This window comes from Hipposideros armiger, unplaced genomic scaffold, assembly GCF_001890085.2.
Source record: "Hipposideros armiger isolate ML-2016 unplaced genomic scaffold, ASM189008v1 scaffold_126, whole genome shotgun sequence".
Taxonomy (NCBI): Eukaryota; Metazoa; Chordata; class Mammalia; order Chiroptera; family Hipposideridae; genus Hipposideros; species Hipposideros armiger.
The window spans coordinates 5,531-32,637 of NW_017731476.1; the positions used below are offsets into that span (position 1 = coordinate 5,531).

The window sequence follows — 27,107 nt, forward strand, 5'->3', positions numbered from 1 at the left end:
CGGAGAGGAGGGAGAGGAGGGGATGAGCAGAGCGGAGGGGAGACCCGCTGCCTCCCTCCCGCCCGCCCTCCCTCTTGCGCTGACTCGCTCCCTCCCGGGCTGCGGCTGCTGCAATAGAGTCAGTGGCGGCGGCAGCAGCGGAAGCAGTCTGGAGGCCGGCGTCGAGGTGAGACGGGGGCTGGACCGAGGCTGCAGAGAGGAGTGGACGGACAGACGGGGAGGGCTGCATGGGAATGTGGGCTCCGGGCCGACTGGCTGGTGGTGCTGGGCGCGCTACGCCAATGGGAAGAGGAAGCGTCGGGCACACCACCGGGGCGAGGGAATCCCTGGGAGAGGGGCTGAGAAGGGGCTCAGAGGACCCCCAGGGAGGGGCGGGGGCACCAACGCCCCAAACGCGCAGCAAGAAAACCGCACCCGCTGGCGCCCAGGGAGGAGGAGGGGATGCGGAGGGAGTGGAAATGAGAGTACGGGGCCTCGGCCAGTCTGCCTGTCAGAGTGGAAGGGTGTCTGCACAGCTTGGTTTTGAGGTGCTGGAGCTGACAGGCTGGATCTTGTTGGAGCAGGAAGAGACCACGGCGAGGGTCCTGTTTACAAAAGGGTTAATCTTCCCAGGGCTCTCCCGAGCAGGAGACTGAGCAGAGTGCTCCTCCCCAGGGGCGTCCCACCGGCGAAGGAAACCCCAACTTTTCTTCCTCTCCCCAGAGGCAGCTTGAGACTGGCCCTGAGAAGGGAGCAGAGCCCTCTTGGGCTGCAATGCTGACAGCCTCCTCTTTCTTCCTCACACCAAACCTGTCTCCTCCTCTTCCAGGATCTGCTGCTGTCTCTACAGCTCCATCCTCCCCACAGAGGCCTTCTGCCCTCTCCCATCTTAAGATGGCAGCCAGCAGCTCTGAGGTCTCGAAGATGAAGGGGATAGAGGAGGGTCCCCAGACCCAGGGAGAAGGGCCTGGCCATTCTGAAGCTGGAGCTGTCCCTGTCCAGGTCCCAGCTAGGGTCCCAGATGAGCCAGAGGCCCTGCAGCCTGGCCCAGACACCACTGGAGCTCCAGAAACCACAGAGACCCCTACTCGGGCCCCCAAAACAGCCCTGGCCAGAGAGCCCACCTCAAGCCCAGGAGGGGAGGCAAAGGCCAACTCCACTCCCAAAGAAGCATGCCAAGAGCCAGCATCCAAGCCAGAAGTGAGCAAAGAGGCCACTGCAGACCAGAGGTCTGACCTGGATTCTGCAGGCCTGTCTGAGCCAGCCTCAGAGCCTGAGCCCCAGCTGGACCCCCAGTCAGACCCCCAGCCAGGTTCCCAGCCCACCTCCACACCACCCCTTCAGCCAGAGCCCCCTACCCAGGAGGACCCCACCCCTGAGGTCTTGACTGAGAGCTTGGGGGAAAAGCAGGAGAATGGGGCAGTGGTTCCTCTGCAGGCTGGCCCAGCCCCCCAGCCTCACTCACCACCCTCAGCAAATGCCCCCCCAGCCAATGGGGCTCCGCCCCGGGTATTACAGCAACTGGTTGAGGAAGACCGAGTGGGAAGGGTTCACAGTGGGCATCCAGGATCTCCCCGAGGTAGCTTGAGCCGCCATCCCAGCTCCCAGCTAGCAGGGTCTGGGGTGGAAGGGGGTGAAGGCACCCAGAAACCTCGGGACTACATCATCCTCGCCATCCTGTCCTGCTTCTGCCCTATGTGGCCTGTCAACATCGTGGCCTTCGCTTATGCCGTCATGGTGAGCCCCGCGGGACCCTGGCCCTGCCTGTTGTGGCTCCCAGCTTCCTGAACTGGAAGAAAGCCCCAGGAGTAGCCTCGCCTCCCCTCTCTGCATGGATCTCACCTCCATGTGGGCCTCTGCTTGCCTCCCCCTAGGACTTTACCCCTTCAGGTGGGAGGGATGTGCAGACCTGTTTCACACAGCCTTGCTGACCTGTGCCCTCCTCCCCCTGCCTCTCCAACTCTCCTTCCTCCCTTAACCACTGTCCACGGGCCGGCCTGCTACTTCTGGACGACTTTTTCACCCCATCCCTGCTGGGCTGGCTTCCAAACGGGGCCATGGTGCCTCCACCCCTCACCCTCGCTCCAGTCCCGGAACAGTCTGCAGCAGGGGGACGTGGATGGGGCCCTGCGTCTGGGTCGTGTGGCCAAGCTCTTAAGCATCGTGGCACTGGTAGGGGGGGTTCTCATCATCATCGCCTCCTGCATCATCAACTTAGGCGGTGAGTGGGGGTCTGGGACAGGTTGGGAGGAGTGGAAGGGCTGGCAAGGGCAGCTTTACTAACCCCTGCCCCTGCTCTCTCCTGTCTGTCTTCCCCACTTCTCCTTTGTCTCTCCTTGTCTCCCCCTCCCCACCACTGTCTCCTTCTCTGTCGGTCCCTCCCTCTCCTCTCCCACAGTGTATAAGTGAGGGGCTCTGCCCTGCATTCCAAGACTTTTCTTCCTGTTGGGAGCTGCCTTGGGCCCATCCTCCCCTGCGGGGAGCCCAATCGATGGCCCAGGCCTGCACCCATAGGGACCAAGGGAGCCTGGGCAGCCTTGTTTACAGCTACTTTCCTGCTCCTGCATCCTGCCAGGCTCCTCTGCCAACTGTAGGGCTCCCTTCTCCTGCACTGTTTCCGACCTCCCTGCACTTCTGCCTGCAGCCCATTCAACCTCTTGGCCTCCCTATTCCTGCACTTCTGGAAACCTCCCTAAACATCTCCCAAACTCTTTGCTCTCAGCCTCCCTGCATCTCTCCCAGCCTTCCTGCACTTCTTCCAACAACCTCCTGAATTCCCTGCCCCTCCACCCTAGTCTCCCCCCTACTCCCCACTTCCATTGTCTTGGCATCTCGCCCCATCCATTCCTTTCTTCCTTCTCTCCTTCATCATCTCTCCTTCCCTCTCCACACCCTGGGCCCTTCAGCATCCTCTCCTCAGGATCCTGTCCTCCACCCTCCTGCCACCGTTTATTCTGCAAAAACTCCAGCATGTAGATCAGGCTGGGGGAGGGCAGCATGTTGGGAGGACTCTAGCCCGGGGCTCCGAACTGTTCTCTGCTGGGACCACCCAGGTCCACCCAGGGCGCCTCGGGGTCGCAGAGCTGGCAAGCCAAGTCTCGTTTGGGGACTGGTGCCGGAGTGGCGAGTGATGTTCCAAACGTGGAGATAAGGGAGGGGCGCAGCTGTGTGCCCTCCCACCTGGGCTTTTTAACCTAGTCCGCGAGTTTCTTAAAGTCGTCGGGACTGGGGGTCATTCACGTGCTTTGTAACGAAAGAACCCCCCAATAGGACCAAAGCTCCCAGCCGCCAGAGCGAGAGGGGGCGAGGAGCTATCTAATTATTTTCTAAGAGAAGGAGGAAGGTTTGTTGCACGCGACAGTCCGCTAGGGAGGCGGGGACCGAGCGACGACGCAATTCGGAGTTGGCGGGGTTTTTGTTTTCTAAAAAAAAAAAAAACGTGTGGGGAGGGAAAAGACTAAAAATCTAAAAATATATATATATACATCAAATCAACTCTCCCTTTTTGTATACCGGATGATGCATGAGTCTGAAACACCAATAAATGGAGACTGCATGAGACTCGCCTCCGGCCTCAGTTGGTCCTCACGTCGCTACGCCGCGGGGCGCGCGGTACCGCCTCTTTTCCGCAGAACCTACTAAGTAGTGTGCGCCTGCGCCGTCCGGCCGGCCATTTTTACTGTGGGCATTAGCCTGTCGTGTCCTAGCGCCTATCTGCGCATGCGCAAGTCTTCCCTTGCTTGCCTTTTCCAAGTAGCTTCGAGAGCTGAGCCTCCCGCGCCACCTCTATGCGCCTGCGTACTGTGAGCCTGCTCCGCCCGGGAGGCGGGTCTTAGCTCCAGGTGCGTACGGCGGCTGGTGTGGCGGAACTGCTAACTGTGAAGAGGGGCGGCGTGAGAGCGATGAGAACGGGTCCGGCCCGGGAAGTGGTTTCTGCCGGCCCTCGGGAACCTCAGAGTACCGGCTCTTGATCCGTGGGCGGGGTCCTCAGAGGGGACTGAGCGCCCTCTCCTGGGAACCGGCGGTCTGGTCGCAGGGACCACAGCTGGAGCCTGATTGGTTGGGGAGACATCCCTAAATCCCTGGGGAACCCAATCCCTTGGGGGAGCCGGGGGATCCCCAGTTTAGTACTCCTGCCTCTCCTATAATCGTAGGGCTCCATCCTAGTGGCCTATGTCCCTTGTTCGGGGTCATGGAGACATTGCGGCCACCACGGCTCCGCCTCTGTCCGAAGAAGGGGAAGTGACCTCCGGCCTCCAAGCTCTGGCCGTGGGGGATCGCGGGGGCTCCTCGGCTTCAGCCAATCAAGCCGAGGAAGAGGGGGAAGGAGGCCGGGAGGAGGCCGAGGCTGAGGGGTCTGGGGCCGAGGAGGTGCAGGGGGAAGCCCCCAGCGCGGAGGGGGAAGAGCGGGCCGAGAGAGAATCCGAGGACTGGTGCGTGCCCTGCAGCGATGAGGAGGTGGAGCTGCCCGCCGATGGGCAGTCCTGGATGCCGCCCCCCTCCGAAATCCAGAGGCTCTATGAACTGCTGGCTGCCCACGGTACCCTGGAGCTTCAGGCCGAGATCCTGCCCCGCCGGCCACCCACGCCTGAAGCCCAGAGTGAAGAGGAGAGATCCGACGAGGAACCAGAGGCCAAAGACGAGGAAGAGGAAAAGTGAGGGCACACCTTTACGCTTTGTTCCTGGGGCTGCTCTCCTGATGCCAGGAGGAAATAGGGAGGGGAGGTGGGACCCAGGAGCGTGGGAAGTGGAGGGGAAGGGAAGAGAGCAGGAGAGGAAGAGCAGGCAGGCTGTGGAGAAGCACGTGTGGGGGTTTGGGGAGACCACCCTCACCCTTCATTCTCTGTCCACCTGTCCCAGACCCCACATACCCACAGAATTTGACTTCGATGATGAGCCAGTGACACCAAAGGACTCCCTGATTGACCGGAGACGCACCCCAGGTACAGACTAGGGAAGAGTTGGGGGGGAGGTGAAGTGCCTCTGCTCCCACTTACCCAACAGGTGACTCCCAGAAAGCAGCCTGTGCCAGGGGCGTTGGTGGCTGAACGTCTTGTAGTTTTAGGAGAGCGTTCATTCTCACAGCGGTGCCATCCTTCCAGTTTGAACTGATGCTCGGTCTTCCTTCTAGAGAGTATCACATCATTCTAGCATGCCTCCCATTCCGTTAATCTCCATCTTCCCAGAATCCAAGTTTTCTTGGTATTCATTATATCTCCATCCACATCCCTGTGCTACTGTGTACATCTCAGAATCTGACCCAATTTGCACCCCATGTGCCTTCCTAGAATTGACTCGTGGCGCCATCTTTGATTTCTCTTTCTCTTACCCCAGCGTTCAAACCAGCCCAGCAAGTCCCATTAGCTTTGCCTTCACAACATTTCCAAGTTCACCTACTGCTCTCCACCTTCAACTTTGTACCCTCACCCAGGCCACCATTTCTCTTGCCTTGATAGTTGCAGGAGCACCTAACTCATCTCCCTGCCTCTTGTCTCAGCAACTGGAATGATCCTTTGAAAATATAACTCATGTCACTTCTCTGTTTAAAAATCCTCCAAAGGATTTCATTGCTGAGGGGAGGGGGGAGAGTATGGTGAGAGAGACCCCAACCCCCGGCCCAGGCTTCCACAGGCATTTCGATTTAAGATCAGAGATCCAAGCCCGCTCTCATGGCCTGTGTGTCATTCCTTGGCGTCAGCTTTCACATCACCCCAGCTCCTATTCCCCTCTTTGAACAGACACCCCCCCCCCCGTTCCCATCCTGAGGCTTTCGCACTCGCTCCTCACTGCTTGAGAGGCTCTTCGCTGGTTTTCCCATCACTGGCGCCTTCTCATCATTCAGGCCTTCCCCACCCACCCCATATGAGGCCCACCCCGAAACCTGAGCACTGCCATGAGCGAAGCCTGAAAATGTGTATGTTTCACAAACTCCCTAAGTAATTAGATGGCCTCATTCCCTTCCACGTTTCTCTCCTTCCCCTTCTCCAGGAAGCTCAGCCCGGAGCCAGAAACGGGAGGCCCGCCTGGACAAGGTCCTCTCGGACATGAAGCGACACAAGAAGCTGGAGGAGCAGATCCTTCGGACGGGCAGGGATCTCTTCAGCCTGGACTCAGAGGACCCCAGCCCCACCAGCCCCCCACTCCGGCCCTTGGGGAGTAGTCTCTTCTCCCGGCAGCGGAAATATTGACTGTGGCTGCCTTAGGGTGTAGGATGTGGACCTTCCGGGGGGCCCTGACCTCCTTCCCTAACCCGGGGTGCTGGGAAACTTGAGAAGAGGGGAGAAGCTCCAAGCTCCCAACACAGCACCTTGCCAGAAAGAGAATGAGCGTGTGTGTATGTTTCCGTTTCCTGTTGAACATCTTTTTGGAGAACCGGGATGCATTTTAGAGCGAGCGAGCGAGCGAGCGAGCGAGCTAGAGAGAGAGAGTGAGAGAGAGTGTGTGTTTTCTGTTGAACATCTTTTTGTGAAAAGTACAAAGTTATCTTAGAGAAGGGCCTGCAGCTGGAGCCCCAGCAGCTGTGGAGGGGCACAATTGTCTTCACCCGGCCAGATTGGGCAATTAAAGTCTGATGGGGCCCTCAGAGAGCCCTTTGCCAGCCTCTGTCTGTGACGCCAGCTGGCTCTGAGGCTGAGATCTCTGAGCGCTGAAAGCGGCAGTGCCTTCAGCTGTGGCCACCAGAGGAGGAAAAAGTATCAGCTGCAGGGGCCCTTTAAGTGCCCAAGCCCCACCCCCAAGGCGGCCCTGCCCTGCCGGGAAGTGATCCATCTTAGGTTGGATGCAGGCGTTTCCCCTATCTGAGGAGTCTGCAGGCAACCACACTTCTGGACGTGAGTACTTGGTACTGGTCCAGAAGCTCCAAACTCTGTGTGTGTGGGGGGGGGGGGGGAGGTAGGTGTGTGTGTGTGTGTGTGTGTGTGTGGCAGGAGGCTTGTGACCCTCCAGGCTCTCTGTAGCCCTGCCCGCTAGGGCCTTTCTTCTGAGGCAGGTAAGACCTCTCTGAAGCCGAGGGGAGAGAAGGTAGGTGGAGGCTTGGCCTGGGGAGGTTTTGCTTTCCTTCTTAGAGGTTCTTTTTTGTCTTTAATAGTAGTGGTAGATCATTTTTTCAGCTGGCCAGCACCCCTCAGAGTCCAAATCTCAGGCCTCTCTGACTTCAATTTCCCACATCAGGATAAGGTACAGAGGAAGCGTAAGGGGTCCATTCAGACTCACTCCTGGAGCTGCTGTACTCTTCCCCTGAGGGACCTGGGCTCTGGCCTGTCTCCTTGACCTCTCAGAATGTGATTTGTCCCCATTGAGATCTCTTAGCTCTGCCAATTATTGAGGTTTTCATACTGCCCCACTCAGGACTATGCCAGCTGTGGGCCTAAGGCAGGCTTAATTTCTTCAAGGTGTGGAGTTTGATGAGCAGGGCTTTTTCTCTTTGTGAGGGGGAAGTGAAAAACGGGAAGCTTATTTGTACCCACCAGCCAGTAAATCTGGAGTTCTTTAATCTCAGGAGTAAAGCATGGAGGGTGTGGGGAATGGTAGTTGAGGCAGAGCCCCTCCCTCCCCCCTTCCCCTGTTCTCCTGCACCCTGCCTGGACAGACACCTGGGCGATGGGGGAAAGACTGGCTGTCAGGAGGGGTGCCAGCTGACTCCCTGGGAACTCCTGCCTGTTGACGCCCTTGGCACACAGGACACCCAGCCTGCCCTGGGGTGGTGCTCCCTGGGCAGGGCAGCTCCAAAGCCATGGAGCAGGTGGGGCACCCACCTTGAGTGAATGACCTAGGGACAGCTGAGGGCTGCTTGGTAACAGGCCTTGTTGTTGAGCGCTGCCCTCCAGGGTTGCAGAAAATGCTCACCTTTGAACTGCAGTTGGCACTATGTCCTGGAGAGGACCCAGCCCCACCCAAACCCTTGCCCAAGCTTTAGAATCTTATGGACATTCGTGCCTGAGAAGCCAAGCGGCCTCCTGTTTGGGGACTCTGCAGGCCAGGCCCCAGGCCAGGCCCCAGGGGTGGAATTCTGGCTCTGGCCTTTGATTTAGTCATCCTGAGCAAATTGTTTGTTTGTTTGTTTTTTGTTTTTGTTTTTAAGATTTTATTGGGGAATCAGGGGAGGGGAACAGACAAGTTGCTGTCCTTTTGTTCTTCAGTCTATTTGTGGAGAATGTCACTTCACTGACCCATGTTGGTATTATCATTGCACTCTTCCTGGTTGAGGCATTCGCTCGCTGGCCATTGGATGGTGGCTCACAGCAGCTCACACCCCCTGCCAGCCAACCCACGCCCACTGCCAGCCAGCCCCACTGCAGCCCAGCTCCAGGTTGAGCTGTTGTTCACCATCTTAGCTGTAGAGGGCGCAGCATCACTGGCCCTCATGTGGGATCCGAACCAGGGCTCTGCTGCTTAGAGCTGGTGTCCCAAGCGAACTCCTAACCAATGCGCCACTCTGCTGGCCCTGAGCAAATTCTTAACGTCCAGTTCCTTGTGAGGATTAAATGAGTTAATTAAAGGTCCTTAACATAATACCCGGCACAGATTGAGTTCTTAATAAGTGGAGCTGTTGTCCGGGGGGCACTTGCCTAAGATAACAGTTTCCAGAGCCTGTCCTAGAGGCCTCGGCCTGGTGGGCTGGGGTGAGGCCTGGGAGCAGTCCCAGCCGAGTCCTATGACTGTGCGACTTGAGGAAACCTCAATTTGGATCAGCCTTTGAAGCCCAGGTCCTGGGCCACTTCAGTGATTGGCACCAAGTGTCCCATGGGGAGGTCCGGTGGCCGTAGGACAGGGAGCATCCTGATCTGGCAAAGCTGCTTTTCCCACAAGGGGCCCAGTTGAGCTGGAGCTCAGATAAGATTTTCCTAGGAAGAAAAGCTCCCAAAATTTGGCTGCTAAAAAAAATAATTTATGTGAGATGAATCCTGAAGAACTTCCACTGGCATCTCGTAAAGTGGAAGATAATTTCCCTAAACTGGGAAGCGGTTGGGTGAAAACAGCCTCTCTGCAGACAGGACCCTGCATCATGGGACTCGTGCTTCTCCACACAGACACTAGAATGTGTAAAATCAGTGAAGGGAAACAAGGTGGGCACCTGTCAATGCTGAACTTCATGTGCGGTTTCCTAAGAAGCTTGAGAAAGGCCACCGACAGACCTCACCTCCTACTTCAGGCCTGGCTGGACCACGAGCCCAGAGCTTGAGACTCAGGGCTTGTGTTGGCTAGGGGACTACCTGGCCCTGCGGGGGAGGGGGGGGGCAAATAAAATGCCCTGGAGCAGCAGTTGGTAATTAAAGCTCATCTTTGGTCTTCCTCTAGACTTCCTCCGGTCCCTAAACCCTCTAAAATCCTCTAATCTCCAGTCTCTAAACCCAGGTAACAGGCAATTTTATTCTCACTTCTTAGGAGTGTCAGGCTCCAGGCTCGGAGGCTAGCAAGCGGCCCAAGATCGTGCTGACACTGACAACTCAATTCTTGCTATATATTCGAGTCCACAGGAGAGCTTTTAAATACAACAGCACTTGGACCCCACCCAGACCAATTAAATCAGAATCCCCAGAGGTGGGTGGTTTTGAAAGCTCTCCAGGTAATTCCATTGTAATCGGGGCTGGGAGTGACTGCTTTAGACCTGAGCCGCACCTACTCCACTGTGCTCCCAAGTCCCTGGGATTTATTTAAGACGCCCACTGATTCTGCAGCTCTCAGGTGGGGACCGGAAAGTCTGTGTTACTAACGAGCCTCCATGTGAGGCCGCTGCTGCTCTCTGCAGACCTACTCGGTGTGGCTGGTCACCTGGGCACCTGCCCATTTAAGATTCACGGTGTTAGCCACTCACAGTTACCCCTGCAGATCTGACAAGTAGTGACTCGTGACTCATTTGTTAATTAAATTTTGCTTTGGAGCCAAGGTACAGGTGAAGAGTGGCCTCTTAACGAGAGGATGAACCCAGCATCTGCTTACAGGCTATGCCGTTTTCTGCTCATCTACCTGTAACCCCTCCTTTCTTTGTGAGTGGGGGGAGGTCACGTGCCACCAGGGAGCTTCTGGTCTCTGAGACTTTGGGTGAAAGTTGACTGATTCTTACAGGAACCACATAACACTTGAGGGCCATGTGATGGAGCCAGGCTGGACATGTACCCAGAGAGCAAACTACGGGGCAGATCTCAGAAGCAGACACTGACAGGAAGACTGAGGGGATTGGGGGAGCGGGCTCCAAACCCAGGTCTGGGCAGGACCTTCCAAAGGTCAGCACAATCCTTAACCATTGTCTTCTGAGGGCCCTGATACAATGGAAGTAAAATAGCTCTAACTAGAAATGTCACCTGGTAAACCACAAAAGTCTACATCTGAGACTTGTCACGAACATGCTGCCTGAATCACATGGTTTCCTGGATGCCCTAAGAAACCCTGTATTACAACTCACTTCTGTGGATGGTGAGCGTGAAAAGGCCAAGCCTGTTTTTGGGTGAACTTGGCAGGTGGTCTGGGTGGAGAGCACAGCACAGTGGGGGGTCAGGGAGGGAAGACAAGGTCTTGGTGCTGAAACAAAGGTAGCTGGCAAGGGCTTGGCCCTGGAAAAGGCAGGATTAGCTAGAAGGATGACAGTCAGCTGAGTCACTGAGCTGGGCAAGGCTCTCAGCCCCCCTGACCGGGCCCAGCTGGGGTGACAGATGGTGGAGAGGCATCAGCCATGGGGGGTGGGGGATCATCTAACAAGCAGTTACTGGAGGCTAGTCCCAGAGTCTGCCCCCCCAGCCCAGCGTGGCCTCTAGGGCTCTAATCTTCCCTGAGGGGGCCTCCCAGCCCTGTCCACACCTCCGCCTATTGCCCGAGCTTTTCCTTCCCTCCATCTGGCTTCCTGACCAGGCTTCCACCCGCAAACAACCGGGCAGAGGAGCGGCTGGAAAAGACTTCACTTGGCTGCCAGCTGCCCCTCTTTGCTGTTCCAGCCCCACAGCTGGGACGACCCAAGTCTGGCCACCTTCCAGATGTACTGTAGATCAGTGAGGGTTGAGGCTGAGATGCCAGATGAGATAGGGAGCCTCTGATGCTAGGTCACGTGCTCTAAATCGACAAGGAAGCCAGGCCTCAGGCTGCTTCCTGCCTCAGCAGCAAGACACAGTTCTGAAAAGCCAGGCTCTGTTCCAAGTGCTTACTGGTGAGTTAACTCAGCCCTCATAATGTGGGTAGATGCACTGTCCTTTCCCAGTTTATTGGTAAGGAACCAGGTATAGGGAACGCAAGGGACTCGTCTAAGGCCACCCATCCAGTAAGGGTTAGAACCAAGATCCAGGCAGTCCCAGCCTCCCCCCCGGGGGGGGGGGGGGGGTAGGGGGGAAGGAAATAGAAGGTCCAGATGCGAGTGGAGAGGGGAACAGAACCCTGAGAGCAGGAAACCAGCCCTGGTATTTTCAAACACTAGCTGAAGTCAACAGAAGAGGGAGCTCTGGCTTTAGAAAAGCCACTCTCCTGCAAGCTCAGGGAAATTCACTTTCCAGACAGAGGGGCAACAGAAAAGTATCAAGGTCAAATCCCATACATACAAAGTTGCAAGATAAAAGAATGAGGAGCAGCCTCACATCCTCTGATGTGGAAAGTGTACCAGGAAAAGAAATCAAAACTGTAACCTCTTTGGGCCTGCAGAGTAGCTCAGTTGGTTAAAAGCTCACTCAAGAAAGAGTGCGAGCTCTGAGCAACAAGGGTTCGATTTCTGGCCGGAGCTGAGCTGCCAACAGGTGGCAGGATGGCTCAGCTAAAAAAACAAAACAAAACAAAACAAAAACTGTAACCTCTTGGAAAATGAGGGGAGACGACGTTAAGGAAACAATGTAGGGCTGGGAAGCAGCCGCTGAGAACTGTAAGGGAGCCCAGGCAGTCTGTGTAATCTGTTCCCCTAACTGTGTACCTTGCTGTCTCTGGAGAGATGAGACCAGGTGTTCTCTCAGGACCCGCAGTGCCACTAACTTGCTATGGTCTTGAATGACTCATTGTCCCTATCTGGGACTGCTCAGAGCTACACTGTCTAAATGGGGTCAGCCAGCCACACTTGCCTATTTTAATTAAAATTTAGTTCCTCGGTCACACTAGCCATATTTTGTGTTCAGTAGCCACATGTGGTCAGTCCAAAGACAGCACAGATTTAGGATATTTCCATCATTGTAGAAAGTTCTATCGGAGGACACTGAGTTGGAAGGTTTTACACAGGAGCCAGGCGGGTGATGTGAGTGCCACAGCCCAGGTATGGGACCACAGGGCATGGTGGGTAAGCAGGAAAGCTTGTGTCCCATCTAAAGCGCACAGCTGCTGCTTGACTCTAGTCAAATCTTCAAGAAAAGTGGAGATTTGGGGAGTTTGTGAAAACTCCCAGTTTCTAACCCCCCAAATTGACATGGTACAGATTACGTAGATCAAATGAAACTTGGGCCTCGCCTTGGTCTGTGATGTCGGGGTTCCTGCTGTTTTTCCTGTGCCAGTTCTCCTTCCTCCTTGCTTCCCATTTCTCAGGTTGGAAGCTGGATGAATGGTGGAGTAGATGAGATGCCACCCCTTTCTGGTGGTGGCTTCAAAAATGTGTCACCAAAGTCTCAGAAACAAGGCTTTGAATTGTTTAGGAAACTTGGTTCCCTTTGTGTGATTCAAAGTCATATGTTGTCCAAAGTCCATGCTGAGGCCGGGATGGGGGTTAGGCAGCATGTGTGACGTTTCTGAACAGGGCACGCCCGGGATGGAACTGCCTAGGATTCAGGGGTGGGTGGAATGCAGTATTCATTCACCCCCTTCCCCCTCTCACCCACCCTCACCCTTGACAGCAGGGAACTGAGGAGGGGAGCAGACCACAGAGAAAGGGGAGGGACTAGACGCCTTTGTGCTATTTCTAATCCAGCTGATTCTCAGGGATCATCAGTTCCAGCACGGATCCCTTCCTTGAGAGGTGCTCATGTCTGAACAGTTCCTTCCAGGGCTGCGTAAAGCAAAGTACTGGGGTGGGAGGGCCGCAGGCAAAGTTCATGCAAATATTCTTGGGCTCTTGGGCTAACATTTGAAAAGCTAGAATCCCACTGGGGCCCTCAGGATTCCTTGAAACATAGGCTGCCTGCCCTGGGGAGTCCCTGCCCACCCCCCCACCCACCCCCCTGTGGTGGCCAAGGCCACACCACCTCGAAACTGACCCACTCTCCCAGCTCTCCCTCACCATGGGGGTTGGAAGATTGGGAAAGTGTTGAGCTAAAGCCCCTTCCAGTGCTGCAGGCAGCTCCAGGTGTGTGTGTAGGGGGGGGAGTAGGGGGTAAAGCTGACAGGAAGGCCTGAAAGGGTTGGCCCAGAGCCCTGGGCTTCTGTGCGTTACTGCATCAGGTAGTTCTTGGCAGGGGTGATGGGCTGTACTGTCCTGGGTGGGAAGAAGAAAGGAAGAGGTGGGCATGGAGACAGTGAAGGGTAGAATAATCGTTGGAGGAGGAAGAGCCCATCCCCTCATCCCAGACCCCCTGTGTTCATCTTGTATCATCTCTCCACCTATCTGTCACTCTTGTCTGCTGCCCTGGGCTGAAGAGTTACCATGGCAACCGAGGAGTCCATCATTCGAATCCCACCCTACCACTTTATCCATGTGCTAGACCAGAACAGCAACGTGTCCCGGGTGGAGGTTGGGCCAAAGACTTACATCCGGCAGGACAATGAGAGGTTGGTGTTGGGCTGTGGGGGTGTGGGGCTGAGGAGGGCCCGCTGGCCTCGCTGGCACCATCATCTATCTCTTGCTTGGATTGGCCCTCACTTGGGCGACTGGGAGCTTTCACTCCCATTCACTGCCACCTCAAGGAATGGAGTGGGGGTTCCCTGGGTCCTCACACCATTTCTCACCCTCCAACAGGGTCTTGTTTGCGCCTGCCCGCATGGTGACGGTCCCCCCACGCCACTACTGCACAGTGGCCAACCCAGTGTCCCGGGATCCCCAGGGCTCCGTGCTATTTGATGTCACAGGGCAAGTGCGGCTCCGTCACGCTGACCTGGAAATCCGGCTCGCCCAGGAGCCCTTCCCCCTGTACCCAGGGGAGGTTCTGGAAAAGGTATCTGTCTCTCCCCCACTGTACCCCACTGTACCTGCCCCCCTGTACCCCGCTGTACGTACCCCCATACCCCACTGTACCTGCCCCGCATACCCCAGTGTACCTGCTCCCCTGTATACCACTGTACCTGCCTCCCAGTACCCCACTGTATCTGCCCTGCCACCTTGTCCTAGGGCTCCACACTGCCTTCTGGAGGGAAAACAAATTGGGGACACAGGCGGGGGCAGGGGCAGGGATGATGTTTCCTCATGTTCACCAGGAGCAGAATTGACTCATTGTCCCTCCATCACCTTTTCCAAACACCCCCTCCTCCTCACAGGCCCACACAGACTTGCTCTGCCTGTGAGAGCTGCCAGCCCAGCTCACCACCTAATCAGCCAGGCTAGAGTAGGCACTTTATTAACTTGAACAGTGTCAGGTGCTGGTGGGCAGCGACAGCGGTGGACAGGAGAGGGCCAGGCTTAGATCAGAGGGCATCACAGGGCATCGGAGGCTTGGACCAGCTCCTCAGCCCTGGGCCTCAGCAGGCAGGCACCCCACCACCACCACCACCTCTATTTCCATACTGTTCTGCCTTCATCTCCTCGCCTGTTTATACTCTTCCCAGTTACTCTTTTTTGTGTATATGCATCAATGAATATTTTATGTTGTGAATAATGAGAAATTCTTTTCAATCTAGTTTAAACAATCGAAGGAATTTGTTGGCCCACCCACTTAAATATTTAGGTGTAGTTTCAGGGGACATGTGCTCCAATGTGGAAAAGAAATCCCCATTTCTCCTCTCCGGCTTCTTAGGGTTGGTCCAATGTGTAGGCAGGCTTGCCCCTGTGGTCACATGATGGCTGTTGGCAGGGTCATGGCCACCTCCTTCCTTGTTTGTGCCCATTAGGAAACAGTTTCGCTCCTTTAGTAGCACCCAGGGCTCTGGCAGAGGGACAACTACTCGGTAGACATTGGAGACATACAGGGTGGGGTGGGGGGCAGATTGAGGTATGTGGCCTCAGGAAGGGGCTCAAGGACAGTTGCCATTGTCCCTGTGTGAGGTCCTCTCCCGTGTGGCCAGCAGCAGGCACCATCTTTCCTCTTTCCCATTTACTCTCTGATGGCCACTTGCACTTGTTCTCTCCCCCCCCAAGCCCTGCCTCTGGCCCCTGCCCCGCCTCCACTGAACTCACTTTGACGAAGCCCCAGGATGTCCACACTGCAGGCCCAGTGGACAGTCATTCTGTGTCTCACAGGCCCTCTCAACCACACCCATGGTTGATCTGCTATCTTATTAGAACATGTCTTTATGTTTTGGTCTGTGGGTCTTTCTTCCATCTTAGATGTCTCTCTCCTCCCTGCCCTATTGAGCTCTCGTGACCTTGACCACTTTGTCTGTGTTGAAAACACCCATCCCTGTACCTTAACTGCCTTGAGGAAGCCCTGTCCTGGATGTCCTACCCACTTCATACTGGACATCCAAACTAACACTCTCCCTGACCCCCGTATCTGTCGTTCTCCCATATTCCCAAGCTTACTTGGTGACGCTATTGGGGACCCAGTCCCCACAAGCTGGAAGCCTGTTTGAAAAGGCTTGAGGGACAAACTGGAAGGAGACAAAAGTGGCGGCCAGGAGACCAATTAGGAAGCTATTTCTTTTTTTAAGATTTTATTGGGGAATTGGAGGAGGGGAACAGTGTTGGGGAATTGGGGAAGGGGACTTCCAAGTTGTTGTTCTTCAGTCTTTGTTGTGGAGGGCGCCAATCGCCATCTGGCTTTCCGTCGGCAGCTCGTGTCCTCTAAGCTCAAGGTGCTGTGTTCAATCTTACTTGTGAGTGGGCATAGCCACCATCCCATGCGGGAGTCAAACCTGCAGCCTTGTTGTTAAGAGTGCATGCTCTGTCTACTGAGCCATCTGGGCAGCAGCTCAGCTCAAGGTTCCGAGTTCAGTCTTAATTGCAGGTGGGTATAGCACACCAGCGAACAGGCAATCTTGTTATTACACTAGCGGAGCCATCCTGTCACCTGTTGGCAGCTCAGCAACAGCTCAGCTCGGGCGAAGTGTCACTGGACCATGTGAGAATCGAACCAGCGGCCCTGTTGCTCAGAGCTCACGCTCCCAAGCCAACTCCTAACCAACTGAGCCACTCAGCCTGCTCTGGGAAGCTATTTCCATCATCCAGATGAGAGGTGTTGGTGGCTTAGATGAGGACAATGGCAGGGAAAGGTAAAGGTAGACTGGATTCATGACAGAACAGATAGGAAGTCGTGACAGTAGATGTGGGAGGTGAAAAACGTACTGGTCTACGTGCTCGTCCCATAAGGCTTCCCTCCTCTTCCTCCCACACCTTTGTATCCAAAGCTGGCTCTTCCTCTGAACCCTAGTTCAGATGCTGCTTTCTGTGTCTACATCTTATCACCTGCTGGAACTTAAACTCCATGACGACGAGGGTATATCCTGTCCCACCACAGCCGGCCGAGTGCCACGCACACGTAAGGCATGTAAGAAGGGTGTGACGGAGCTCTGAGCAACAGCGGTTCAAGTCCGCCTGCCCCGAGCTGAGCTGCCATTGAGCTGCCGTTGGCAGGATTGCTCAGCTAAAAAACAAAAACAAACAAACAAACAAACAAAAAAAGAAGGGTGTGACAGGGTAGTAAGCCACCAGCTCCACCTCTCACCAATGCAGTGTGTGGTCAGGGGGTAGAGAAGTGCTACCTGACCTTCTCTGCTCTAGGGCCGCCTCACAGAGGTAAGGAGCAGCAGGTAGGTGTTGCTAGAGACGGAGGTTCAAGTCCTGATTCTGTTCCTTACTAGTCATGTGACCTTGGCCATGTCCCTTAGCCTCTATGAGCCTTTCTTTCCTCGCTTTTCTGCCTCCCTCAGATCAAAGATCAAGTGAAGTCCTATTTGTAGAAATACTTCTGCAAACATCTAAACGGCTTTGCTGCTTGTTGCCAAGTCCCTTTTCCTGATGGAAGGAGATGTGATGCCTGAAGAACCATGGCTATGCTTAGAGGGTGCCTGTTCTAGCAGTTTCTACCTTCCTACCTCTTTACGCTTCCTCGAGGGCCCCAGTGCTCACTAGGCCCTGAGATATTCATGTATTCAGCTCCCCGGATATTTCTCCCACATCTCCCGTCAAGCCCTTAGCTTCTCGCCTACATTTCTGGTTCAGAACAACTTCTAAGCACTTCCTGCAGAGGACAGAGTGTCCCTGGCTCGTTGGCACTGGCATCCTCTTGTTCTGTCAACTCTGTCTTAGTTCTTTAGACCAGAACCCCTGCCTTGTATGTTCTACTCTGGGTCTTATTGGGACATGTAAAGATTGATGCCATGGACTCACCTCTAGGGTGTCAGGCTTGACTCTGGGGTTCTGACACTGAATGGCCATGCCCCCCTTTTTCCCCTCTTAGGACATCACCCCACTGCAGGTGGTTCTGCCCAATACCGCCCTCCACCTTAAGGCCCTGCTAGATTTTAAGAATAGCGATGGAGACTGGGTAGTCGCAGGAGATGAGTGGCTATTTGAAGGACCTGGTAAGTTCTTTCTATGGGTCCGCAGTCGGGGTCAGAGGCTTCCTGCCTTCCAATCAATCGTAGCCCTGACCTTCACCACTGCCTTGTCTTCCGCCCCCCCCCCCATCCCCCCAAGGCACGTACATCCCCCAGAAGGAGGTGGAGGTCATGGAGATTATCCAGGCCACGGTCATCAGACAGAACCAGGCTCTGCGGCTGAGAGCTCGCAAGGAATGTCAGGACCGGGACAACAAGGAGAGGGTGACAGGTGGGGTTTCCAAGGGGCTCCCAAGGTCGGTGGGCAGGGCATGCCTCCACTGCTGGGGAAGTGGGGGGAGGTTGGGGAAAACTCCTTCCAGCCTGGGAGTAAGTGCATCCCTGGAATCTCTTAAGCTTGTGGGGGCGGCTGGCTGCCCACAGCTGCTTTCCCCCCACCCTCACCCAGGCCCTGTCTCTGCGCTGAGCCTGGGGCGTGATCATGTGACATGCTTCTTCCCTCCCCACCCTTTACCATGAGCTGGGGTCAGCAGCCATGTCTGTTTCTATATCAGCAAAGCAGACGGCAGCGGCATCTGACAGATGTGGTGGATTAAATGACATTTTTAAGGGCGTGCTTACTCTGTGCCAGCTGTGGTTCAAAATGCTTTACAAATAATGATGTATTTGGTCCTCAAACAACCTGGAGTCACTACTATTCCTGTTTTCCATATAACAGACCTGAGGTGCAGAAATTAGGTTATTTGCCTGGGTTTATGGCCAGGAACGGCAAAGCTGGAACTGGCCCCCAGGCACTCTTGCTTCTCCAATAAAGTAAAAACACCTACAACTCCAGTAGAGGCAGCCTGCTGCCCATTTAATGGGAAGGGAAGGGTTGATCCTTGGAGCTTACGGAAGTCTTGGCAGGTACTGGCATAGCATTGAGAAGGGGATTTTCTTGGGAGAGGTGACTTTTCCTCTAGCCTCAAAGAAAGGAATAAATCCCAGGATTCCTGTCAGGCCCTTGAGCCTAGGGCAGTTTCCTCTCCTCACCTACAAAGTACGCTTCAGGAAGGAGTAGCTGGGGAGCGGGCTTGGGTGACCTTGACCCCTACCTCTGCCCTTGGCCCAGGTGAAGAATGGCTGGTCCGCACTGTGGGTGCCTATCTCCCAGCAGTGTTTGAGGAGGTTCTGGATTTGGTGGATGCTGTGATTCTTACCGAAAAGGTTTGTGCTCTGGGCGGGTGGTAGGTAAGGGACCCTCAGGTAGGGAACTCTCAGAGTGACAGAGATGGTGGCAAGTACATGGATGGAAAGAGAAGCACTATATCTAGGGCCACTGGATAACCTGAGGAGTATCCTCGGTCCTCTGAAAGGGTTCAAAAGTCCTCCTGGGTTCATAGAACCTGTCACTGAGACCTGGGAGCATTTGGGGGCTATTGGGCTTCTCGGGTCCCCTGAGGACGTTGGAGGCATGTTTATTCCAACACCCCGATGACTCTGCAGACAGCCCTGCACCTCCTGGCTCGGCAGAACTTCCGAGACTTGAGGGGAGTGACCCGCCGCACTGGGGAGGAGTGGCTGGTGACAGTGCAAGACACAGAGGCCCACGTGCCAGACGTCTACGAGGAGGTACTGGGGGTTGTGCCCATCACCACCCTGGGCCCCCACAACTACTGCGTGATTCTGGACCCAGTCGGTGTGGACGGCAAGAACCAGCTGGGGCAGAAACGTGTGGTCAAGGTTAGTGCCTTCACCCTGCTCCCTGGGGGCTGAGTGCCCTTAAATGGGAGCGTGAGGACCTTGGACTCTGTCCCTTTGCTCCTCTTACCTCACGTCTATATTCTGGAAGCGCCAAGCTTGTCCTGGCTCCTGTGCCTTTGCATGCTAGGTTCCAGCTCCGAGACACCCTGACTTCCCTGGTCACCCCTGACCTTGAGTCACTGCCATCTCTGAGAGCTCCTCCCAGGCCCTGCCCTTTGCTGCAGACCAGAAACCCTTTCTCTCATATTTCTGGAAACTCTGCCATCCTGCATAAAGCAAATCTCTTGGATTCTCCTCTCCCAAACCCCGCCCTCCTCCCCTCTCTAAACTATACAGTGGACCAGCAGGGGTCGGCAATTTTTCTCTGTAAAGGGCCAGGTGGGGGATGTCTGGGGCTTTGTGAGCGTGATGCTGTCGCACTGTGAAAGCAGCATAGACAGCTGTTCAACGAATGCGTGCCACTGGGTTCCTGTAATGTTTAATTTGCAAAAACAGACAGATGAAGCAGCAACAACCCAAATGTCTATCAGTCAATTGATGAATGGATTAAAAAATTGTGGTATGTCCATACAATGGAATATCATTCAGCTATAAAAAGAACATGAACTAAAGTTCGTGTGCTGACAATCAGCATGTACAAGCTACCACATGGATAAACATCATGCTAAGCTGAAGAAGCCAGACCTAAAAGAGCACATGTTGTAGGGCTCTGTTTATATGAGTAGTCCAGAATAGGTAAATTCATGAAGACAGGAAATAGATTTGTGGTTGGTGGAGGGGTCAGGAAGAGCAGTAATGACTGTTGGGTACAGTTTCTTTTCAGGGGGATGAAAGTGTCCTGGAATGAGGGAGTGGTGATGGATGGACAATTCTGTGGATATACTAAAACAACTGAATTATGTACTTTAAATGGGTACATGTTAGGGCATGTGGATTATATCTCAAATACATATATTTTTTAAAAAGACAGCAGACCCGATTTGGCCCACAGACCAGAGTCGGCCAATGCCCAGACTACACCATCCCAAGAAAACAAAGCATGGGAGGAATGAGAAGTAACAATAGGTTAGTTCTTAGCTGTTGAGCTCAGGAGGACCCAGGTCCTGACCATTCACAGAAATTTTTAAGAGTAGGTTTGACTAGATGAGATCTGCAGGCACTTGTAAACAGCCTAACAGCCCAGATAACACTCCATGTGGGCCTGGGGAGGGTGCTTTTCAGGGTTCTGTCCACAGTACAAGCCCACAGCCACAGGGAGCTGGGGGACGTGCCATCGGAGGCATCTGCTATCCTGGGTGGCAACAGCTCCTAACCGCATGTCTCCCCACTAGGGAGAGAAGTCTTTTTTCCTGCAGCCGGGAGAGAGGCTAGAACGAGGTATCCAGGATGTGTACGTGCTGTCAGAGCAGCAGGGGCTGCTGCTGAGGGCCCTGCAGCCCCTGGAGGAGGGAGAGAACGAGGAGAAGGTCTCACGCCAGGCCGGTGACCGCTGGCTCATCCGGGGACCCCTGGAGTATGTGCCGTCTGCCAAGGTGGAGGTGGTGGAAGAGCGTCAAGCCATCCCCCTGGACGAGAATGAGGGCATCTACGTGCAGGACGTCAAGACTGGAAAGGTGACAGCTGAGGGAAGGGCACAGTCCCTGCTGTGTGGCTGTGGAGGCTGCAAGGGCTGAGCAGCATTGATAGTGGCAGCTGAGGCTGGTAGGTGTAAGGGCATTCTGGGAAGTATTTGCCTTCCCTTTGTCTTGAATACCTAACTTCAAAGTTCAGAAGCTCCCAAGTGAGACGGTGAAGCAGGTTCTAGGGTGGGGACTCTGTTCCTACTGCAGATGTCGCCCCTGGCATAAAGGTCTGGCTGGGGTGTGGCATGGGAATGGTAAGAACTGACCCCCTCCCCCATGCCTGTATCCTGGTGGAATCCTTCCTCTTTGCTCCCTCACCCAAAACCTTGACCTTGGTTTGACCTAGGACATCTCTGACCTCTTTCTCTAAGAATCCAGCCTAGAAATACAGCTCAGAATCCAGGCAGTGTTAAGTGTGTGCTGCCTATTTCCTGGGATCGCGTCTGTCCCCAGGACACCCTCCAAGCTGCCCCATGAAGGAAAACTCCAGAAGAAATAATGCCAAGCACTTACGATATGCCAAGTCCTCGCATTAGACACGTGACATGTCGTTCATTCCTCAACCCTATGAGGCAGCCACTGTCATGTCCATTTTGCAGATGAGGAAGAAAAGCTCAGAGGTTGGGGGGAGGAGGGGGCTTGTCCAAGGGGCTGTCGCCCGCAGGTGGCTGACCTTAGCGCAGCCTCATCCCAGAGACCGTGTTGAACCACGATGCTCTGCTCCAGGACTGCTGGGTGGGCCTGTCTCCTTTTACCTTCCCTGGCGACATCCGTGCTTGTCCTCCCCTCTCCAGGTACGTGCTGTGATTGGAAGCACCTACATGCTGACCCAGGACGAGGTCCTGTGGGAGAAGGAGCTGCCTTCTGGGGTGGAGGAGCTGCTGAACAAGGGGCAGGACCCTCTGGCGGACAGGGGTGAGAAGGGGCCTGCCAAGACCCTTCATCCCTCTGCTCCCCGGAACAAGACCCGCGTGGTCAGCTACCGCGTCCCTCACAACGCCGCGGTGCAGGTGTACGACTACAAAGAGAAGCGAGCTCGGTGAGGGGCTGGGGGCGGGGCTGGGCGGTGGGGGGCGGGGCCAGGCGGTGGGTGAGGTTCTCCTGGTGTCTGACTCCCAGCTCCCTCTGCAGTGTGGTGTTTGGGCCCGAGCTGGTGTCGCTGGGTCCTGAGGAACAGTTCACAGTGTTGTCCCTCTCGGCCGGGCGGCCCAAGCGTCCCCACGCCCGCCGCGCGCTCTGCCTGCTGCTTGGGCCTGACTTCTTCACAGACGTCATCACCATCGAAACCGCAGACCATGCCAGGCTGCAACTGCAGCTTGCCTACAACTGGTGAGAAGCGGGGAGGAGGTGGTGAGGGCTACGGCTGGGGAGTCCCGGAGAACCCCGATATGAGAGGTGCCTCCTTGAAGGGCTGGGCGCAGAATGAGTGCGGAATCCCAGGCTCTATGCCGTGGTCAAGAGGGACACCCAGGGGTTCCTGCAAATCCAGCCTGATGCCCCAGGGGAATGATGGGGAAGATGTGGGTGCACCTCTTGGGAGAAGGATTTGGGGGACACGAAAGGAGAACACTCCCCAGCTAAACTCCCAGCATGTGCTCAGCCAAACAAAACTGCAAGGTTATGAAAAGATCAGACAAAGCTGGTGGGAGTGGATGGGAGTGGGCAGGTGGTGCAGAGCACCATGCTCTGGGACCCACTGCCTGGGTCTGCACCCCAGCCATGCCATTTGCTGGCTGCCAACCTGGGCAAGCAACTTGGCACTTTCCTCTGTTTCCTCATCTGTAAAATGAGGATGGCATGTGATCATCAATGTCACAGGCTGTCAGAAGAATGCAGTGAGAATCAGAAAGATATCCTGTGCATAGTTAAGAGCTTGAATGGCCATGACTGGAGTTAGGGAAGATCAATCACACCCAGAAGCGATGCTTGACAGCTCCAAGGAGGCGTTCCTCACCTCTTGGCCAGGTGGCCAGGACCATAACAGGCAGATGGGGCGCTGACATCTTTGGGGTCCTACAGCATGACGGCTAAGAGCATAGACCCTGGAGCTCCACTGCCTGGGTTCAGCTTTCTGGCTTATCACGTATTGTGTGACTCAGGGCCTGTCACTTACCCTCTCTGGACCTCTATTTCCTCATCTGTAAAGTGGGGCTCATTCTCCTCCCCACCTCCTAGGGAGGCTGAGAGAATGAGATGGGAGCACATGTCAGTGTCTGAGGACCTCGCCTAGCACACGGAGGGCACTGATCAACATTCTCTGTAATGAGAGACACTGCCCACCTGGCCAGGGCAGGTAGCTGTGGGAGTCCCATTTAAAACAGAGAGGAAAGGGCTTCCCTGCTCGGGCCTCTTTGCTCACAGGCACTTCGAGCTGCTTGACCGGAAGGACCCCCAGGAGACAGCTAAGCTGTTCTCAGTGCCAGACTTCGTGGGGGACGCCTGCAAGGCCATCGCGTCCCGGGTGCGGGGGGCCGTGGCATCGGTCACCTTCGATGACTTCCACAAGAACTCAGCCCGCATCATTCGCATGGCCGTCTTCGGCTTCGAGAGCCCGGAGGCCAAGGGGCCTGGCGGTGAGGTGCTGCCCCAGCCCCGCGACCGGGCCATCTTCCCCCAGAATGGACTGGTGGTGAGCAGCGTGGACGTGCAGTCAGTGGAGCCCGTGGACCAGAGGACCCGGGACGCCTTGCAGCGCAGCGTCCAGCTGGCCATTGAAATCACCACCAACTCCCAGGAGGCGGCTGCCAAGTGAGTGAGGGCAGCTGCCCACTGTGCCCACTGAGGGCCAGACCCACCCAGGTTCTGTCTCCAGCCCCCTTCTGGGCCCTGGATGGCATGGCATCCCCTGATGGTCAACGTGCTGTTATCCTTGCCCAGTAGACAGTGTGGCCCACTTCACGGGTGACTTGCTCCTGTGGCTTCTCGCCTCGTGCTAGAATCCAGGCTCACTCCTATGGTCTATTGGTATTCAGGGGTCCAGCTCAGCCTCCCTCACCTCAACTTCCAGCCTGCTCCCAGGCTCCCAGCCCACCAGCTTCTGTCTGCTCCTTAAATGCACAATTGGGTTCCCACCCTAAGACCCTTTGCACTAGCTCCTCCTCTTCCCAGGGTAGGTTCCTCCTCTGGCCTCAGCCCAAAGGTCCCCTCCTTGGACAGCCCCTTTCCTTCTTCCCCAATTGAAGCAGTGTCCTCTTTGCCAAGTCATTATCAGGTCACCCACTTTCAGGGAACTTGTGTGAACTCATCCTCGTTTGCTTGTTTTTTCCCCAATGGAAGGCAAGTTGTGTGAAAGCAGGGGCCTTTGTCACCCCTGAATTCCCCTGAGCTAGAGTCAGGCCAGGCTCACAGCACACACACTTCCGTTTGCATGTTGAGCGCCCTTTTTGGGCCAGGGTCTGTCCTGGGCATCCAGTAGCTTGGTGGTCCCTATCCCTGGAACTCCTGTTCCAGCTCTGGCCCCCACAACAGCATCTTCCCTGTCCCCTCTCCCATCCAGGCACGAGGCCCAGAGACTAGAGCAAGAAGCCCGTGGCCGGCTTGAGAGGCAGAAGATCTTGGACCAATCCGAAGCCGAGAAAGCTCGCAGGGAGCTCTTGGAGCTGGAGGCTCTGAGGTGGGTCAAGAACAAGAGGAAAAGATAGCTGCATGCTGAGGGTCTTAGAAAGCAGCTGTTGGGGGGTGGGGGACAGAGGTGGGTATGTGAAAGTCAAGGCTGAGTGGGCAGGGCGGGGCCTTCTCCTGGGTCTTGCCTGACGCTGCTGCTGCCCCCAGCACTGCTGTGGAGAGCACCGGCTCCGCCAAGGCAGAGGCCGAGTCCCGCGCGGAGGCTGCACGCATTGAGGGACAAGGCTCCGTGCTGCAGGCCAAGCTGAAGGCCGAGGCCTTGGCCATTGAGACGGTCAGTGGGGGCAGGTGCCTGTGGAAGGGGTGGCCCACGGTCTGGAAGAGGCCCAATCACTGCAGTCCCTGAAGCCCAGTAGGACACCATGTACCCTACCACATAGCCCCATTCAAATAGAAGTCCTTTGTCCTCTATCCATTCACATAATACCTGCCTGGAAGGTAAAGACGATTGTTACACCCATCTGCCATGTAAACCTGCTCAGACCCTGGCCAGCTTTGTGCCAGGTATTATATATGTTTTACATGTGTGGTCTTATTTCATGTTTGAAATCCCATTAAGGCAGCCATTATTCCATTTTACAGATGAAGGGACTGAGGATTGGATTAAGGGTCCTTCATGGTCTCTATCTCAAAGGTGGCATAGCCGGGATTTGCACCTAACTGACTATGAGTTGATAGTTCCAGCCCTTCTACCTTAGTTCCCTCTGGTGTATTGGCTCGGGGACTTGCTGGACAGTTCCCAGGGGCCACATGATCGAAAGCATGCTGGCCTTTCCCCTTCCAGGAGGCTGAGCTGCAGCGGGTAAAAAAAGTGCGAGACCTAGAACTGGTGTATGCCCAGGCGCAGCTGGAGCTGGAGGTGAAAAAGGCCCAGCAGCTGGCCGAGGTGGAGGTGAAGAAGTTCTCACAGATGACCGAGGCCCTGGGTCCCAGCACCATCCGGGATCTGGCTGTGGCTGGACCAGAGATGCAGGTGAGAGTGGGGTCAGTACCGGGGACGTCTGTGTATGTCTTAGGACCATGCTTGGAACACAGAAGGCAAAGCTGGGAGGCAAATACATCTAGAGAGAGGTTGGGGGCAGCTGCAGCATCGGCCCAGAGTGGATGGCAGCCCATCCTAGAGAGGCGGCCAAGGGGACGAGAGAAGGGACCAGAATCTGACTATCTTCTTGCCCTCATCTTTCTCCCTTCAGGTAAAACTGCTCCAGAGCTTGGGCCTGAAATCAACCCTCATCACGGATGGCTCCACTCCTATCAACCTCTTCAGCACAGCCTTGGGTCTGTTGGGGCTCGGGTCTCAGGCCCAGCCCTCAGACCAAAAGGCAACCGGGGGGCCTGGTCCCGGGGAAGGCTTGCTTCTCCAGTCCTCTCTTGTCCCTCAAACTCTTGGAAGCAACCGTATCGTGCCTTAGCTTCATGTTGCATCGAAAAATAAAACTTACAGTTCTGGGCATTCAAACTCTCTTCTGTCCCCTCAGGTCTGCGTCATAGGGGAGCTTCATGTGAGAAATGAGGAGAAAATACCCCTGAAATCTTGAGATAGTTACTAGAGACTACCCCCATCTGTAAAGTGGGGAGGAAACTGAGGCGGGGAGATGACTAATCCGAAGCCATGCTTACAAGAACACGGCCCCAAGTCTTATCATCAGCTAGACTGTCCTTTTAGTCGTCAGCTTTCCTAGACTCCAGGTTGGGAACAGGAGGGGGCCTGCCTGGCCAGCCCCTCTGCGATGGCTCCTACACTAGCAACATCTCTGTTCACTGCCAATTCCTCTAGGAGCCCAGCTTGGCTAAGGAGCTGTGGAGTCTAATACTCTGGCTACAGGTGCATTCACCCCCCCTTCCCCCCACTCCCACCCTCACCCCCCTGCACTTGGGAGGCTCCCTTTGGCGCCACCAGGTGGTCACACTGCATACCTGGCAGGCCTGTGCATGGCACCTGTGCACTTGCTGCTCTCAAATGGTGATGTCAGATGGGGAGGATGGTCCTGCAGAGGGGAAAGGGGCGGCCTTATTTGGGGGAAGGGTCCAGGTGCCATCCGTCTGGGCACATAAGCGGAGGCTGCAAGTTGAACCAGCCCTTTGGCCCAGGTACAGCCGTAGCTGCCAGGCTTGCCCGGTCTCTGCTAAGGAAGCATGAAGATCTCAGGGGTGGAGAGAAGCTTGGGTTTACTCGCTGTGTGGCTAGAGGGGGGCAACTCAGCCTCTCTGATCTTTTTTCCTGTAAAACAGGCCAGCAATTCCCCTACGGAGCAAGGTTGAAATTTTTTTTTAAGGTCTGACCCCACGAGCCTCGTCCCTTTCCAAATTGGGCTGTGTTTGTGTGGCTATTGGTCTCACTCACGTGTGAACTTGTGGAGGCCATGGCTATCTATCTGGCCCATGGCACGTGGTGCTGCTGGCTCAGTGTTCTGGAACCGGCAAGTGAGTCAGCCCGTCCACCTGCTGCCTCCAAACTCGCCTCCATCTTCCCTGAGAAGACATAGTTAACTTAAAACTCTTCATCGGGGGCCAGCCGAGTGGCACATTGGTTAAGAGTTGGCTTGGGACGCCAGCTCTGAGCAGCAAGACCCCGGTTTGCATTTCACATGAGGTCCAGTG

At 55.4% G+C, this 27,107-nt stretch overlaps 3 protein-coding genes across 7 annotated transcripts; all 3 read left to right on the plus strand.

Moving 5' to 3' along the window:
* On the plus strand, positions 1–3,538 carry PRRT2 (proline rich transmembrane protein 2). Its single transcript, XM_019648631.1, has 4 exons — positions 1–166; positions 809–1,716; positions 2,068–2,200; positions 2,378–3,538. Exons 2-4 carry the CDS (start codon positions 874–876, stop codon positions 2,386–2,388), a joined length of 987 nt encoding a protein of 328 aa, XP_019504176.1. The 5' UTR covers positions 1–166; positions 809–873; the 3' UTR covers positions 2,389–3,538.
* Positions 3,539–3,641: 103 nt separating this feature from the next.
* Positions 3,642–6,341, plus strand: PAGR1 (PAXIP1 associated glutamate rich protein 1). The gene is made up of 3 exons (XM_019648632.1): positions 3,642–4,634; positions 4,840–4,922; positions 5,968–6,341. The coding sequence occupies exons 1-3, from the start codon at positions 4,153–4,155 to the stop codon at positions 6,165–6,167; spliced, it is 765 nt and encodes a 254-aa protein (XP_019504177.1). The 5' UTR covers positions 3,642–4,152; the 3' UTR covers positions 6,168–6,341.
* A 380-nt stretch (positions 6,342–6,721) lies between these two features.
* MVP (major vault protein) lies at positions 6,722–25,964 on the plus strand. 5 transcript variants are annotated; one of them, XM_019648623.1, is made up of 16 exons: positions 6,724–6,809; positions 10,045–10,202; positions 13,507–13,638; positions 13,826–14,021; positions 17,418–17,541; positions 17,657–17,788; positions 18,629–18,723; positions 19,003–19,239; positions 20,592–20,873; positions 21,677–21,921; positions 22,014–22,211; positions 23,244–23,630; positions 24,379–24,495; positions 24,654–24,780; positions 25,291–25,479; positions 25,700–25,959. In XM_019648623.1, the coding sequence occupies exons 2-16, from the start codon at positions 10,090–10,092 to the stop codon at positions 25,916–25,918; spliced, it is 2,793 nt and encodes a 930-aa protein (XP_019504168.1). In that variant the 5' UTR covers positions 6,724–6,809; positions 10,045–10,089; the 3' UTR covers positions 25,919–25,959. The 5 variants fall into 5 exon arrangements, with proteins under 5 accessions (XP_019504169.1, XP_019504168.1, XP_019504170.1 ...); XM_019648624.1 differs by lacking the exon at positions 10,045–10,202 and having other exon boundaries at positions 6,722–6,809; XM_019648625.1 differs by lacking the exon at positions 10,045–10,202 and having other exon boundaries at positions 6,742–6,820.
* The last annotated feature ends 1,143 nt before the right edge of the window (positions 25,965–27,107 follow it).

What these genes read in the sequence shown, in the direction of transcription:
- PRRT2 (XM_019648631.1), top strand. Translation starts at nt 874, where the DNA reads ATGGCAGCCAGCAGCTCTGAGGTCTCGAAGATGAAGGGGATAGAGGAG. An exon ending in CCTTCGCTTATGCCGTCATG is followed by an intron (nt 1,717 to 2,067) that starts GTGAGCCCCGCG and finishes CCCTCGCTCCAG; the next exon opens with TCCCGGAACAGTCTGCAGCA.
- PAGR1 (XM_019648632.1), top strand. Translation starts at nt 4,153, where the DNA reads ATGTCCCTTGTTCGGGGTCATGGAGACATTGCGGCCACCACGGCTCCG. An exon ending in AAAGACGAGGAAGAGGAAAA is followed by an intron (nt 4,635 to 4,839) that starts GTGAGGGCACAC and finishes CACCTGTCCCAG; the next exon opens with ACCCCACATACCCACAGAAT. An exon ending in TGACCGGAGACGCACCCCAG is followed by an intron (nt 4,923 to 5,967) that starts GTACAGACTAGG and finishes CCCCTTCTCCAG; the next exon opens with GAAGCTCAGCCCGGAGCCAG.
- MVP (XM_019648623.1), top strand. Translation starts at nt 10,090, where the DNA reads ATGTACCCAGAGAGCAAACTACGGGGCAGATCTCAGAAGCAGACACTG. An exon ending in TACAAAGAGAAGCGAGCTCG is followed by an intron (nt 21,922 to 22,013) that starts GTGAGGGGCTGG and finishes CTCCCTCTGCAG; the next exon opens with TGTGGTGTTTGGGCCCGAGC. An exon ending in TGGCTGGACCAGAGATGCAG is followed by an intron (nt 25,480 to 25,699) that starts GTGAGAGTGGGG and finishes TTCTCCCTTCAG; the next exon opens with GTAAAACTGCTCCAGAGCTT.